Source organism: Arvicanthis niloticus, chromosome 16 (assembly GCF_011762505.2).
Source record: "Arvicanthis niloticus isolate mArvNil1 chromosome 16, mArvNil1.pat.X, whole genome shotgun sequence".
NCBI lineage: Eukaryota > Metazoa > Chordata > Mammalia > Rodentia > Muridae > Arvicanthis > Arvicanthis niloticus.
This window is the reverse complement of record NC_047673.1, coordinates 67,904,533-67,919,254: the sequence shown is the minus strand read 5'-3', so window position 1 is coordinate 67,919,254 and position 14,722 is coordinate 67,904,533. Positions and strand designations below refer to the sequence as shown.

The following is a 14,722-nucleotide window of genomic DNA, read 5'->3' as shown; positions in this document are numbered from 1 at the left end:
TGCACAAGAGAGTGGTAGATTTTGGAGCACCCAGCACTAAGTGGAATATCTTCATGAAACCATTCCCCTCAAGGCTCAAGGAACTATGCAGACAAGAAGGAAGAAGGATTGTAAAAGTCAGAGGTGGTACATGACTCCAAAGAAACAGTATCATACAGACACACGAATGCATGGAGAACATGATAGCATACTACAATACCTGTAGAAGTTCAAAGTAGGTAAAGTTCCAGTACAAAGAAGAGAAAGTAGACACAAAGTCCTACCCCTAGCCAAGAAGCCGGGGGAAAAAGGAAAATCTGTTTTCTTCAATGAAGTGTCATTAGGTATGTCAACACACACCAGGGGAGGCCTCATGCCTAGGAGTGGTTGACAACATAAAACAGGCTCTGTTTTTGCATGTATGCTTTTTGTCATCTTATGAAGGGGAGGTGTTATTTGTTTTAATCCCTTTTATTTTATATTCTGTTTTGAGCTGGAGAAAGAGACTATGAAGTTGGATGTATAGGGAAGTAGAGGATGATCCAGGATGAGATTGAAGAGAGGAAAGAATAGGACCAAAATATACATAAGAGACAAATTTAAATAGAAAATAAAAACAACAAATAATAAGGCACTGTAGGGATGGCTTAATGGGAATGTCAGCATGCAGCTCTATGGTCAGATCTCCAGCACCCATTCAAAAGTTAGGCATGGCAGTATGCATTTGTTACTCCAGGGCTTTGCTGACGGTGATCCTGTAGTTCTATAGCTAGCTAGTCTAAGAAAATGAACTCCATGTTCAGGAGAGAGAGAGAAAGAGAGAGAAAGAGAGAGAAAGAGAGAGAGAGAGAGAGAGAGAGAGAGAGAGAGAGAGAGAGAGAGAGAGAGGGAGGGAGGGAGGGAGGGGAAGGAGGAGGAGGAGGAGGAGGAGGAGGAGGAGGAGGAGGAGGAGAAGGAGAAGGAGAAGGAGAAGGAGATGATGGAGATGATGGAGATGATGGAGATGGAGAAGAGGGCAGGGGGATAAACATCTGGGACCATTCAGCATCTGAAGATCATACAGAAGTGGAAGAAGAACCACAGAAACAGCAGGGGCATCAGAACATGCTAAGTCAGGAGTTTCAGAGGCAGCCAAAGCAGGGGTTTAAAGCCCTGTCAGAAATGTTCAGGGAAACAAACAAGGAGGAGAAAAATGGAGACAACTTTAAACTTAAGGCCATGACTGGCAAGGGCAATTTAAAAGTGGGGCATAGTGTTATGTCAAGAGATTAATGGTGTGGGGAGAGGGGTAGGGGTCAAGGACCTAAGTGTAGGAGTTGACCTTTCAATGGGAGGACAGCTCATTCCTGACAGTATAGGAGGCAGAAGGCAGGGGGCAGATGGCCTAGAAGCCCAGGGAGATAGGAGGAGGCAGGCTAGGATACTGAGGTGAGTGCAGTGCTTGCCCTTCTCTTCCCCTTAACTTTTCATCCCTTTTCATTCTTCTTTTGATTTTTGAGATAGTGTCTTGCTGTATGGATGAGGCAGACCTTGAACTTTCAGTGATCCTCCTGCCTTTGCTTCTCAAGTGCTGGGCTGACCAAACTGACCTATATTGTGTCAACTTGACACAAGCTAGAGTTATCACAGAGGAGGGAGCAAGAGATTCGGGTATAAGGCATTTTCTCAATTATTGATCAATACAGGAGGCACCAGCCCACTGTGGGTGGTGCCATCCCTGGGCTGGTGGTCTAGGGTCTATAAGGAAGCAGGCTGAGCAAGCCAGGGGAAGCAAGCCAGTGAGCAGCTCCCTTTCTCGTTCTCTATATCAGCTCCTGCCTCCTGGATCCTGCCCTGTTTAAGTTCCTGTGCTAACTTCCTTCAAGAATGAACAGTGCTGTGGAAGTTTAAGCCAAAAGACACCTTTCCTCTCTGACTTGCTCTTTGGTCCTGGTGTTTCACTGCAGCAATAGAAACTCTACCTAAGATAGTACAGCTAGCTTATTATGGGAAAGAAGTGAAGGAAGGGCTAAAAGGAGTTTGAAAATATATTGCTCACTAGTGGAAACCATCATTTATTTAGCCATTGAAGAAGTACCAAGTATGTTTTGTGTCAGCCACTATCAGTAGTTTACTCAAGTTAAGCCAGATATGATTGCTTGCTTCCCTTACAGTGAAAGACAGAATAATATATATGTGTGTATGTGTATAAACGTAATTTAAATTGACATGGGCTAGCAAGAGAGCATAAGATGAAAGAATATTTGAGGTGGATATCAAGAGACAGGTCAGTTTTTGAATGTAGTGGCATAGGCCTGTAATCCTACCAGTTGGGAGCCTGAGACAGGGGAGTTACTAGGGAGTTTAAAGCCTGCTTGGGCTATGTGATGAGTTCCAGGCCAGTCTGGAATATAGTGTGAGATCCTGTCTCAAAATAAATTGAGTAGAGTACTGGAAATCTAAAACGACAGAAAGGATTATGGGAATGTGGATCAGGTGGTAGAGTGCTTGTCTAATATACATAAAGCAATTGTGTTTGATCTGCAGCGTTATATAAAACTGGGTATGAAAGCCCTTTATCTTCCTTTTATTTTTCCTTTATTTTTATTTTATGTGAATGGGAGTGTTAGCTGCATGTCTGTTATCACATGCATGCAGTATTGTTAGGGGTCAGAAGAGGGCGTGACATTCCCTAGAACTGGAGTTACTATGAACCATGTCAATGAAGAGAATGAAACCATTCTTTTTCTTTTTTTCTTTTGATTTTTCAAGACAGAGTTTCACTGTATAACCCTGGCTGTCCTGGAACTCACTCTGTAGACCAGGCTGGCCTTGGACACAGGTAGATCCACCTGCCTCTGCCTCCTGAGTGTTGGGATTAAAGATGTGTGCCACCAACTCCTAGCTGCTACTTCATTCATAATTGGTATAGCAAGACCCAGGGCCCACAACAGCACTGATTTCCATACAGCATAATCTACACACACACACACACACACACACACACACACACACACACACACAATAACATTTTTTAAAGTTCCAATACAGTTTGGGTAAATTAAGAAGCCTATTTTGAACATGAAATTCGAAGGTTAAAACAGCATTAAAATTTAGAATATTAACTGCCCCTTTATATATTTTCGGTCGTGAGCCTAGACTTTAATTAATGGCTAAGCCGTCTCTCCAGCCCAAGATGACCCTTTCCATATAACATGTGCAACTCATATGTGAAACCTACCATTGAAAAAGCTTCTGGAATCTATTTAAAAACAGATGACTTAAATAAATGTGCTTTTATTAAGTTCTTACATATAAATTAACCACAACTATACACGGTTCCATATGATCCAATAAAGCAATATTTGACACATTTATTCATTGTCAAAAATTTTATTGTTAGGAAGCATCATAATAGTCAAAGGTAAGTGTTTTTTATTTTTTAAATGCAATTTAACAATATATATGCTATCATTAAAATGGAATAACAAACAATAATATAGTGTATGCTATTTGGGGGAATAATTTAATAATATTTTTCAGATATTGAATTTAATAATAGTATAAGTATATTTAATGTTTCTTAGGCAAACACATTCTTAATATAGTTACATATATGTATATTATCTATCTACATATATGTATTCAGAATTAACTCTCAGATTTCCTAATGTTTCTTCTGTTTTGCAGGAGGCTTGTGAAGTGGCTCAAAAATAAACTGTCTATAAATCTTTGAGTACCAGAAATAGCTCAGAACTAGAATACTGATGAAGGTGAGCATCAGGACAAAAATCAAGGCAGCTACCAGGTAGATACTTGATCTGGAATAAAAACAACAAAGAAGCCATCAGAAAGTCAGTATTCATGCTCTGCCTGTTAATCTTCTCAATCACACTGTCTTAGAACAGCTAGTTCCCTTGCTGGCTGTAGGGAGTGGAGTACTAAGCCCTAGCCTCGGTCCTTGAGGTGGTTGAATATGCTTGGGGTTTCCCAGGGAGACCAGTGTGATCAGTAGGAGAGAAGGAAGCATGAAAGGAGCCTGTGGAGCGGTGCAGAGGACAGACCCAAGTGTAGGTAAGAGTCAGCCAGTGAAGACTGGGAGAGGAGGAAGTGACTGTGGCTGAACAGTGCTTTAGGAAGAGAGAGATGTGTATGCAAGGCCATGGACACATGAAGAAGCCAAGAGGACCTTCTGGGTCATTCTGGAAGGTAACCTAGTTCTCTGTGACTGAAACTATAGAACCCACAGGACAGTGTGGTTATAAATGAGGAGAGACGGGCAAAGGCACTGTGGGTTCAATGGCAGAGGCTTTGTCTACCAGGAATGAGGTCCTTGGGTGTGCTTAACAGCACTGAGGGAAAAATGAAAAAGAAAAAAAGACACACACACACACACACACACACACACACACACACACACACACACACTCTGCCTGCTGTGAGAATTTTGATTTCTTTGAAAAACACAGAAAAAGAACTGTGCTATTGTTTTAATCCCAGGCGTGGGATGTGGGGCTACTTCAGACTGACCACAGAGGATGCAATTTTGTGATGTTTGGTATTCTGAGGATTTTTCAAAGAGTATATAAATGCTAGGACCCTGAGAGGTTGATTGTGGTGGGATGTAGGTTGGTTGTGGTCTATTAAGTGGTCATTCATAAAGAAGAGGAAGAGGAGAAAAGAAAAGAAGAGAAGAAGAAAGTGGAGGAGGAAGAAGAAGAGAAGGAGAAGAAGAAAGAGGAGGAAGAGGAAGAAGAGGAGGAAGAAGAGGAGGAGGAAGAGGGGGAGGAGAAAGAGGAGGAAGAAGAGGGGGAGAAGGAAGAAGAGGAGGAGGAAGAGGATGAGGAAGAGGGGGAGGAGGAGGAGGAAGAGAAAGAGGAGGAGGAGGAAATAAGATGTACTGATGGCAAAGATCAAACTTGCCCCCAAGGAACTCAGTGCTCCCAATCAGCAGGTGACAGTCTGAACAATAACATCTCCCTCCTCCTTTCCCCTCTATCCTTCTTTTCCCTCTTGTATCTTGTGTTAGAGGGTTAAAAGAATGGAAGAAAAGGGATTGAGAAGGGTAGAAGAAGAACCCACATGGAAGCCAGAGTCTAGCTAAATACCTTCCCCTAATACCAACACCCCCACCACAACAAAACAAACAAAACCCAAAACAGGTGGGCATGCATCAGATAAGAAAAAGCTTACAGTAAGAAAAGAGTTGGAGTTTAGTCAAAGAGGAGGAAGTTTCATGGGTGTGAGACAGGATGGGAGAAGGACGTGATGATGTGGGTGAGGAAATGGAGAGAAGGGGTTAGGTCCACGATGTATTCAAATGTCTTGGCAATTGTTAACACACAACATTCCAGGAATGCAAGAGAGTAAGGAGAACTGCTAAGTCTGGAGATTTCAGCATGAGGATGCTGTCAACACTCACTGACACAAATACAGAGGGATGGACGGGGACACAGGGAGACCTGGCCTTAGTGTGCTTCTAGACTGGCCTGGAACAACTGAGCTCACATGATCCTCTTACCTCAGGCTACAGAGTACAGGGAGCTACCCTTCCCGGCTCCGGGCTTGGTTACATGGCTGGTGGTAACTGAACATTTGTGATTGTGTATGTTGTGAGAGCATGCATATGTGTATGTGTGTGTGTGTATGAGTATGTGTGAGTGTGTGTGTGTGTGCATGTGTGTGAGCATGTGAGTGATTGTACGTACAAATGTGTATGTGTGTATGAGCCATGTGTGTATGAGTATGTGTGAGTGTGCATGTGAGTGTATGTGAGTATATTGGTATTGGAAGCTACTCTCTGCTGAGGGCCCTTCACATCAGTCTCTTCATCTGGGATTCTGCAGAGGTACCTCCCATGAGAGCGCTTACTTTTTAATCCAGACACTTAAGGGTTGTGTTCTACTTGAGGTCTCAGTGTCTGCCTAGAGCAGATTGCTGTAGTGTTAGTTCCTCTGGGCCTGTAGGTACCTCAGTGTGATTTTTCTCCTCTGTGACCAAGCAAAAAGTTCTCTTTTGAGCCATGATCTACATAACTCACCATCTTTCTACCAGGCATTGTGCTTAAATGGGGGGACCAAGGGACCTAGGCCAGACTGGGTTACGAAATTTTGTCTCAAAAAAGGCAAAACAGGAAACAGACTAAAACAAGCAAACAAATAAAAACTGCAGCACCAGGAGGTACTGTCCATTACCTGGGAATCATTCCTAAGCTCTCAATCGCAAAAATAGTTGTTAGGTTACAGAAGCTGCAAATTAGAAAAAGCGGTATTAAAATTAAGTTAAATGTATTTAAAATATCCATATCTACGCTCACAATCAGATGATATAGCACCCTATTAAGGTGTCATTTTCTTCACAAGGACATAGTAGACATGCATTTACAGGACAGTTATAGCATTTTTCCATTGCTGTATCTTTAGGTTGCTATGAGATTCCTCAGACCTTCCATCCTCACAATACTACACACTTTAGGTGGTAGTTTCCAAGGCAATTGTGATAATGACTTTAATGGTACAGAACAATCATAATGCTAAACAATCATAAATATTTTCAGAAGTATTACACAGTTAACCATTAAATACTAAGCCCTATGTTCGGTGAAGCTGGGTGCTAGATAAATGAGCATTTACTATGTGCCTGGTGTTGTGCAGAACACATACATGCTCTATGTTAGTCCTCCTGAGAACCACTCCTTCCAGACGAGGGAGCTGAGGGTCAGGTCTTGCATTGCTATGGTCAAACTCCTGAAAAAAAAAAAAAACCAACTTGAGGAAGAAAGGGTCTGTTTTGGCTCACACCTCAAGGGCATACAGTCCACCATGGAGAGGAAGACATGGCAACTAGTCACAGCTGACCCATGTGAGGAAGAGAAGAGTGATGATTGCTGTACCCAGCTCACTTTTCTCTTTTGTCCAGTAGTGAACCCTACTCCATGGAGTTGTTCAGCCCACATTTTGAGGGTGGGTCCTGCCTTCCTCAGTTAACCTAATCTAGGAAAATGTTTAACAGACATGTCCAGAGAATTATCTCTTTGGTGATTCTGGATCTTCTTCTCAGGCTGATAATGACAAAATATACTGTTTAAGGTTTCTGTCTGTACCCAGAGCTGATCCTGTGCCATAGCACTCCATATACAAATACCGCCAGGAAAGAGCTGGTCTCCCAGGAGTGCCAACACACCTGTGAGCACAGGTAAGACCATCAGTTCTGCTCAAATTCCTGGCCCAAGAGGGACCTGCCCAGAGCCATCAGGACACAGGAGCCAAGAACAGCTGGGGACAGGGTCCTTCCAGTTTCTGTCTGTACCCTGGAACTGACTGTGTACAACAGCTCTCCATATCCAAATTCCTCCCAGAGAGAACAGGTCTCCCAGAAGTGCTAACACACAGGCTTCCAGGAGGGACAAGCCACAATCAGAGAAAGCAAGACCAACAAACACCAGAGATAATCAGATGGCGAGAGGCAAGGGCAAGAACATAAGCAACAGAAACCAAGGCTACTTGGCATCATCAGAACCCAGTTCTCCCACCACAGCAAGCCCTGGATACCTCAACTCACTGGAAAAGCAAGACTGATTTAAAATCACATCTCATGATGGTGATAGAGGACTTTAAGAAAGACATAAATAACTCCCTTAAAGAAATACAGGAGAACACAAGTAAACAGGTAGCCTTTGAAGAGGAAAGACAAAAATTCCTTAAAGAATTACAGGAAAACACAATGAAACAGGTGAAGAATTTGAACAAAACTATCCAGGACATAAAAATGGAAATAGAAACCATGAATCACAAAGGGGGACTACCCTGGAGATAGAAAACTCAAGAAAGAGATCAGGAGTCATAGACGCAAGCATCACCAACAAAATACACGAGATAGAAGAGAGTCTCAGGTGCAGAAGATACCATGGAAAACATTGACACAACTGTCAAAGAAAATGCAAAATGCAAAAAGCTCCTAACCCAAAACATCCAGGAAACTGAGGACACAATGAAAAGACCAAACCTAAGGATAATAGATATAGATGAGAGTGAAGATTCCCAACTTAAAGGGCCAGTAAATACCTTCAACAAAGTTATAGAAGAAAGCTTTTCTAACCTAAAGAAAGAAATGCCCTTAAACATACAAGAAGTCTATAGAACGCCAAATAGATTGGACCAGAAAAGAAATTTAGTCCCGTCACATAATAGTCAAAACACCAAATGCACAAAACAAAGAAAGAATATAAAAAGGAGTAAGGGGGAAAGGCCAAGTATAAAGGCAGACCTATCAGAATTACACCAGACTTCTCACCAGAGAGTATGAAAGAAGATCCTGGGTAGATGTTATACAGACCCTAAGAGAACACAAATGCCAGCCCAGGCTACTATATTCAGGAAAACTTTCAATTACTATAGATGGAGAAACCAAGATATTCCATGAGAAAAACAAATTTACACAATATCTTTCCAGAAATCCAGCCCCTCAAAGGATAATAGATGGCAATCGCAAGGAGGGAAACTACACCCTAGAAAAAGCAAGAAAGTAATCTTTCAACAAACCCAAAAGAAGGTAGCCACACAAACCTAAAAGTAACATCAAAAATAACAGGAAGCAACAATCACTACTCCTTAATATCTCTTAAATGTTTCCTTCCTCAGTGCCCCACTAGGCCTCATAGGCAGAAACAAACCAGAAACCATTTTCTCCCCCAGGATTCCATTTACCCTATGAACTTCCTGCTGGAGAGCTTGTTTTCCAACGGCATCTCATGGGACATTGTGTTAATCCCTCATACTGATGATGTAAGACGTGTGCTCTCTTGGTGATGAGTGGAGAAGAGAGGCAAGTTACACATATGTAGGGTCACATGATATCCCTTGAAGGGTGGGTGAAAGACGAGTCCTTCCTTGTTCCCTCAGCTCATGTCCAGATAAAAAGATCTTGTTGATTGTTGCTTCTGTTGCTCTAGTTTTACTCACTTTCTTGGATTTTGGAGATAACCTATGCCACATTTGGATGGGTGTGTGTGTGTGTGTGTGTATGTGTGTATATATATGTGTGTGTGTATATGTGTGTATATATATGTGTGTGTATATGTGTGTATATATATATATGTGTGTATATGTGTGTATATATATGTGTATATATATATATATATTTGTGTGTGTGTATATATATGTGTGTGTGTATATGTATATATGTGTGTGTGTATATATGTGTGTGTGTATATGTGTGTATATATATACGTGTATATATATATATATTTGTGTGTATATATGTGTGTGTATGTATATATATGTGTGTATACATATATAGTATTCATATTTATATTAATTTATAAACACAAATTATATACACAAATATATAATACATAAAATATATCTTAAAATAAATATACTTATATAAAAATATATATGAGAAAACTCTGCCAGGGCAAAGACCTCAAAAACCTCAGGGCAAAGAGGACTTTTCTGTGTGTCCCAGGTGATTCAAACAGTGCTGAGCTCATGCTCTCCTGACCTGACCCTATAGCAATGGATGATCCTGAAACCTTGGCTGATTATTAGACATGTGATATCTGACATCTAAGCCAGACATGACCTTTCTGTCCTGACGTTCAACGATGTGTATAAGATGGCCTCGCATACACTCAACAGTTGATTGATAGCCCCCATTTGCTCAGACATTGGGAGGATTTTGAGACTCCACTGACAGCCCAGTAAAAATAGAGAAGTCATTTGCAGAGTGCTGTGAATTCCGTGTAGAACACACATCTCATCAAACAGTGCTTCCTGTTGATGTTTCTTCACTTTTTTGTAGAGGATAATGGCCGATGCCATAATTGTGGATAGTAAGTGAATGTTAGATACATGGTGAGGATTTGTACAATAAGAACTGGGAGAAGAAATTTAAGGGGAGCATTGTAGATAGGGTCATCAAGGAGATTCTGGAGTATTTAAGCATTTGAGTGTCACATGACCCATGTGCTTAGTTGATCACCAGAGAAGATGCTCTTCCTTTCATGACCGCCCTGTAGCTAGCAGCTTTTGCCAGGCTCCCAAGTGCTTATGCAGTGGGGTCATGAATAGTATGGCCATGGTGCCTGGTGTGGCTTCCCGCATCTGCATTTTCTTTATCCGGGCTGATGTGGATACTGCCACTACCAAGCACTGAGTTTTCTTGTGGCTGTAGTGGCTGCAGCAGCAGCAGCAGCAGCAGCAGCAGCAGCAGCAGCAGCAGCAGCAGCAGCAGCAGCAGCAGCCTGAATCGTCCCAAAGGTGCATTAACCCAGAGGCACTGGACATCTTCCCAGTGGTGGCTGATGTTATGTGGAGGAGGACAGTGATCCCTTCTTCCTGTGACATGCTTGGGTCTGTATTTGCCTGGTTTATTTAGTTTCATCCTGAAGCACTAGATGGAGACATCCTGAGTGCTGGGCATTTTTATCATGTTGTCCCAACAAGATTGCTTCTGAACAAAGAACTAGAAAGCAAGAACTAAAAAGCCAGCGCAAGTATGGGATTCACAGTCTCCCAGAGGAGTGGATATCCTTTCAAGGTATCCTTTGTATTAATAGGGTAATCTTTTGTGGCTGGTGACTTAGGACATTTCTGGTATTCATATGTTGTTCTAATAAAGGTTCATTTACTCTTTGAGCCTCTGGTCTGGATAATAAGTTATGTAGTAATAAGAGCTATAAAACCAGAATGAAAGGTTATCAGGGAGTTGTAGCATTCTTGCAATGAGGCAATGCTATGTGAGCCAGTGCCAAGATAAGGAGTGTTTTAATCCCACTGCCAGAATAAAGAAGTTTGAGAATCAGAGCAACAGAATTGGGAATCACCCAGTTTTTCAATTATAACCCAAGGCACATGTATGTAGCATGTGTTCAATCCTCAGATTGCATAGGAATAAAACATTTTCTGCCAGGATACAAATTGTGGTGCTGGCTAAAGACATAGTGTACATAAGGATGGGGAACCTGGTGTGGTGGTACATGCCTTTAATCAAAGCACTTGGGATAGAGAGAGGAGTTCTCTGAGAGTCAAGGCCATTCTGGTCTACATAGCAAGTTATAGGACAGCCAGGACTATAGAGAGAGACTCTGTCTCAAACAACAACAACTATAGTTATCTGTGTCTATGTCTATATTACTTACATTTGAACTAACTTTTACTTTTCCCCTCTTCCATTTCTCCTACTTGTATATGACATATTTTGGGTGTTGGGAGGCGAGTGGTGATGACTGGGAAGTGATATCATAAATTAAAGTGGAAGCTTATCTATCCCAGATGTGAACTTATTACTATTATCTTGCTGAACGGATATAGAACGAATTGCCTTCTTAATTGTGTATCTGTACCCAGAGATTAGTGAAGCACTCAGACCTGATCACAGATGTTTGTTTGTGCGGTAGATGACAGTAAACAAAAAACCTTAGTCACAGTGCAGAAAATAACTGTCTGTGGGGGGTGCTCAGTCACAAATAGGACATCTATATTATATCCCCCCACCCCCAATCCAGAGACTGTTGAGGAGGGGAAGAGTCAAAGGGCAGGAGGTACTATAGCTGTAACAGGCTCACTACACTTAGGAACTCACAGCAACTCTGGTTGTCTGCATAAGATCTGTATAAGACCAAGCCAATCAACATTTCAGTACAGAGAGAGGAGGGGTCAAGAGTCCTCATCCCTAGGGGAGGAACTATGGACAGTTGATGGCTTCAGAGGGAAGTAGAGCCAGTTTCCTTTAATGGTATGGCTCCTGTTGGTTAACTACAGTCCAGTGGATAGACCCACACCCATGGGTATACAGGTAGCACAAACTGGAATCTGTAGGCCATTCAAGGAAAAAACCAAAGTCATAACTTTGGAGTGGGGTCAAAGTTGGAAGTGGGGCTTGGATCTGGAAGAAATTAGAGATGAATATGATCAAAATCCATTGTATACATATATGAAATTATTGAGTGAAAATGTTTAAAAATGTACATGACCATTTTAATAGTTGACAATCCTATGTAATGATTGTCCAAATATTAGCTCTCAGCTCCAATGACATGAACTGAGCGTGTTACACACACTGTTACACACACCTGGGAGACCACATCATTGCTGGTCTCCCAGGACATTCCAGAGTGCAGGCCACTTTGTCTGACTGATCGGCTATCAATACATATATCCTTTTCTTTGGGATTATTTCACTCTTGAAGCCTGATTTCCTTAAAGGTTTGTTATTTTTGAGAATCTCTTCCAGATTGGCTTGAACTCCTGGGATCAACAGATCTAGTGGACTCAGGCCCTCTGAGTAGCTGGGATGACTGGCTTGTACTGCCATCAGAATTGCCCAGATTTTCTTCTGACATTGGCAAGAGTCTCTTTCTGCTATGACATCACTCTTTAGCCTGCCCATTGCTGTGCATCGCTTAAGCTGCCCATCACCTGTGAACAGAAGAGGTTCCTTTCCTTAAGGCTTCTCCTTCTTTGTGAGGAAGCATTCTCATCCCTGTGGGCAGGGCTGGGAGATGTGCAGCACTCAGAACTTCTTTAGAAGGAAATCCTCTCTGTTGGTCTTAGGAACTCCCAGCCTCCATGGAAATACACTGGAGGCTTATGAGCATAGGAAAATCATAAATCTCTTAGTTTTGCTTTGGTCTGTCCATTAATCAGTCTGCATCTCCAAACTACCTACGTGCTTCCAGTCATCAGTTGAGGCTTTTGGTAAAAAGACACATCTTCTGGAAGAAGGAGGGAGGCATTCAGGTAATGTTTGTTTGCCAGGTAACCTAGGGAAGCCTACAGAACTCAAAAGATAATGTCACATTGCTAGACTCCCATTCGACTGATCCAGTCCATATTGTATTTCATGAATCCATCTCCTCTGGGGCCAAGCACATGGGCTCGTGGGCTTCCATTTGCTCTCTTTTCTTACAGTGGTAGGATGAAACCCAGGGCCCTGCACATGCTAGGTATGATGGTTAATCTTCATTGTCAGGCTGACTGGATTTTGAGTCATCACACCTTCTGGGACTGTTTAGGAGGCTGTTTTTAGAAGTGACTGACTGAGGAAGACCCACATTGAACATGGCTCAAACAGTTACACAGACTGGAGTCTGTGACTGGAAAAGAATTGAGCCTGACCTCCATTGCTCTGTGATTCCTGAGTGCGGGTCTTCACTTTTTTCCCTGCTCTGACGTTTCTACCATGGTAGATTTTACTCTCAGACCTTGAGACATAATCCACCCTTCAGCCTCTATATGCTGCTTGTCACGTGTTTGGTCATGTCAATGGGGAAAGTAGCCAATATGTTTGTCAAGGGGACCCAATACCAGAGTGGAATTTCAAACTGAGTGATACAATTACTAGGTGACATAAGAGCACCTGCTTCCATAGCATGTTTGTAGATTTCTACAAAATGAAAAGCAAATTTATAAATTATAAGAATAGCAAAAATGAGATATTTAGATGGGATCAAACTAAACCAAAAAGGCAAAAGTATTGCTTTTAAGGGCAAAATACCATTTTACTCTTACTTAATATTTTATTCTTACCTATAGTTTGGATCCAAGATCTTCAAGCGAAATACATACATTCCAGTATACGTCAGGGACCACTTCAGACTGTTTTTATTAGAATGGTTTAGAATCTCATACGGTTGGCTTAGGTCTCCTGGCTTCCCAACAGCATAAGAAAAACAAGGCCTATAGTTCTGAGTACAAGTGAAGACAAAAAAAGAGGTTATTTCCAGACTTAAATAAAATCTAATCCATATGATGTATGAGAAGTCTTCTGGATTTTAATTTTATGTGTATGAGTGTATATATATTTTTGGTCTTATTCAACTGCTCCACCTACACACACTACCTGTGCAGGTCAGAAGAGGGCATCAGAACCCTGGGAACCGACACTAACATGTGCTTGTGAGCTGCCTTGTGGATGCTGAGAGACAAGACCAGGCCCTCTGTTAAGAGCAGCCAGTGCTCTTCCTTTCCACTGACCATTCTCAACAACCCCAGATTCTCATACATTCATTCTGGAAACATCATTAAGAGATGCGATGGCTACACCTTTCTACTGTGCCACTGCCATACCAGAGAATGCCTGGCACATGCCCTACCAGCTCTCACCCATGGTTCAGAGAGGAACTTCTAGGGGATCCCTCACATAGAGCAAGATATTCTTAGCTTGGTGGAAACTGGGATGTTGGGGAAGTGTGTGGGAGCAGGGGCTTAGTTTGGTTTTCAGAAGGGATTAAGGCTGAGAATGGTGCCCACATTTAAGTTTGCTATGGATATAGCCATAGTAGCAGGGCAGAGATCCAGCCCAGCCCATGTACAAGGTGGGTCTAACCCTACGTGGGTAAGATTGCCCTTGGAGAGAGACTACTGGGCTCATCTAGAGGTGGATGGGATTCCATCCATTCAGAAAGACTGTTACCCACAACTACACCTAACCTGGGAATTTGCAGAGACCCCCTCCCTGCAAAAGAAAATACGAAATATTTTCTGGGTCGACACTGGGTTATGAGAATTCTTGTTCACTGAGTTAGTTAATACATGGAACCATGAAACTGATTAAAAGAAAAGGAGACATTTGCACTGTGTTTGGGAACTGGATATTTGCCCATCACCACAAAATGGACCTGGTCATTAGGACCCGTTTTCTGCCATCACTGTGTGCATTTTTATAGAGAGACACAGGAATATTTTTGTTCTTTTTAATTTTCTCTTTTGTTAATTTTTTTAATACAAAGGATGCTATTCACCAATGGCTGCTCCTCTTTCTG

General features: G+C 42.0%; 1 protein-coding gene across 3 annotated transcripts in view; it reads right to left on the bottom strand.

Moving 5' to 3' along the window:
• Nucleotides 1-3,337: 3,337 nt before the first annotated feature.
• The window catches only part of Catspere (catsper channel auxiliary subunit epsilon), a 122,527-nt gene continuing 111,142 nt past the window's right edge, over nt 3,338-14,722 (bottom strand). For 2 of the 3 annotated variants that reach the window (XM_034520548.2, XM_076914579.1), the window contains 3 exons: nt 13,488-13,645; nt 6,153-6,206; nt 3,338-3,779 (listed from right to left, as the gene is read on the bottom strand). In XM_034520548.2, coding sequence (XP_034376439.1) covers nt 3,626-3,779; nt 6,153-6,206; nt 13,488-13,645 — 366 coding nt within the window. In that variant the 3' untranslated portion in view covers nt 3,338-3,625. Of the gene's footprint in view, nt 3,780-6,152; nt 6,207-6,620; nt 6,705-13,487; nt 13,646-14,722 lie in introns of all 3 variants that reach the window. The other variant, XR_013104492.1, reaches the window with a different exon arrangement.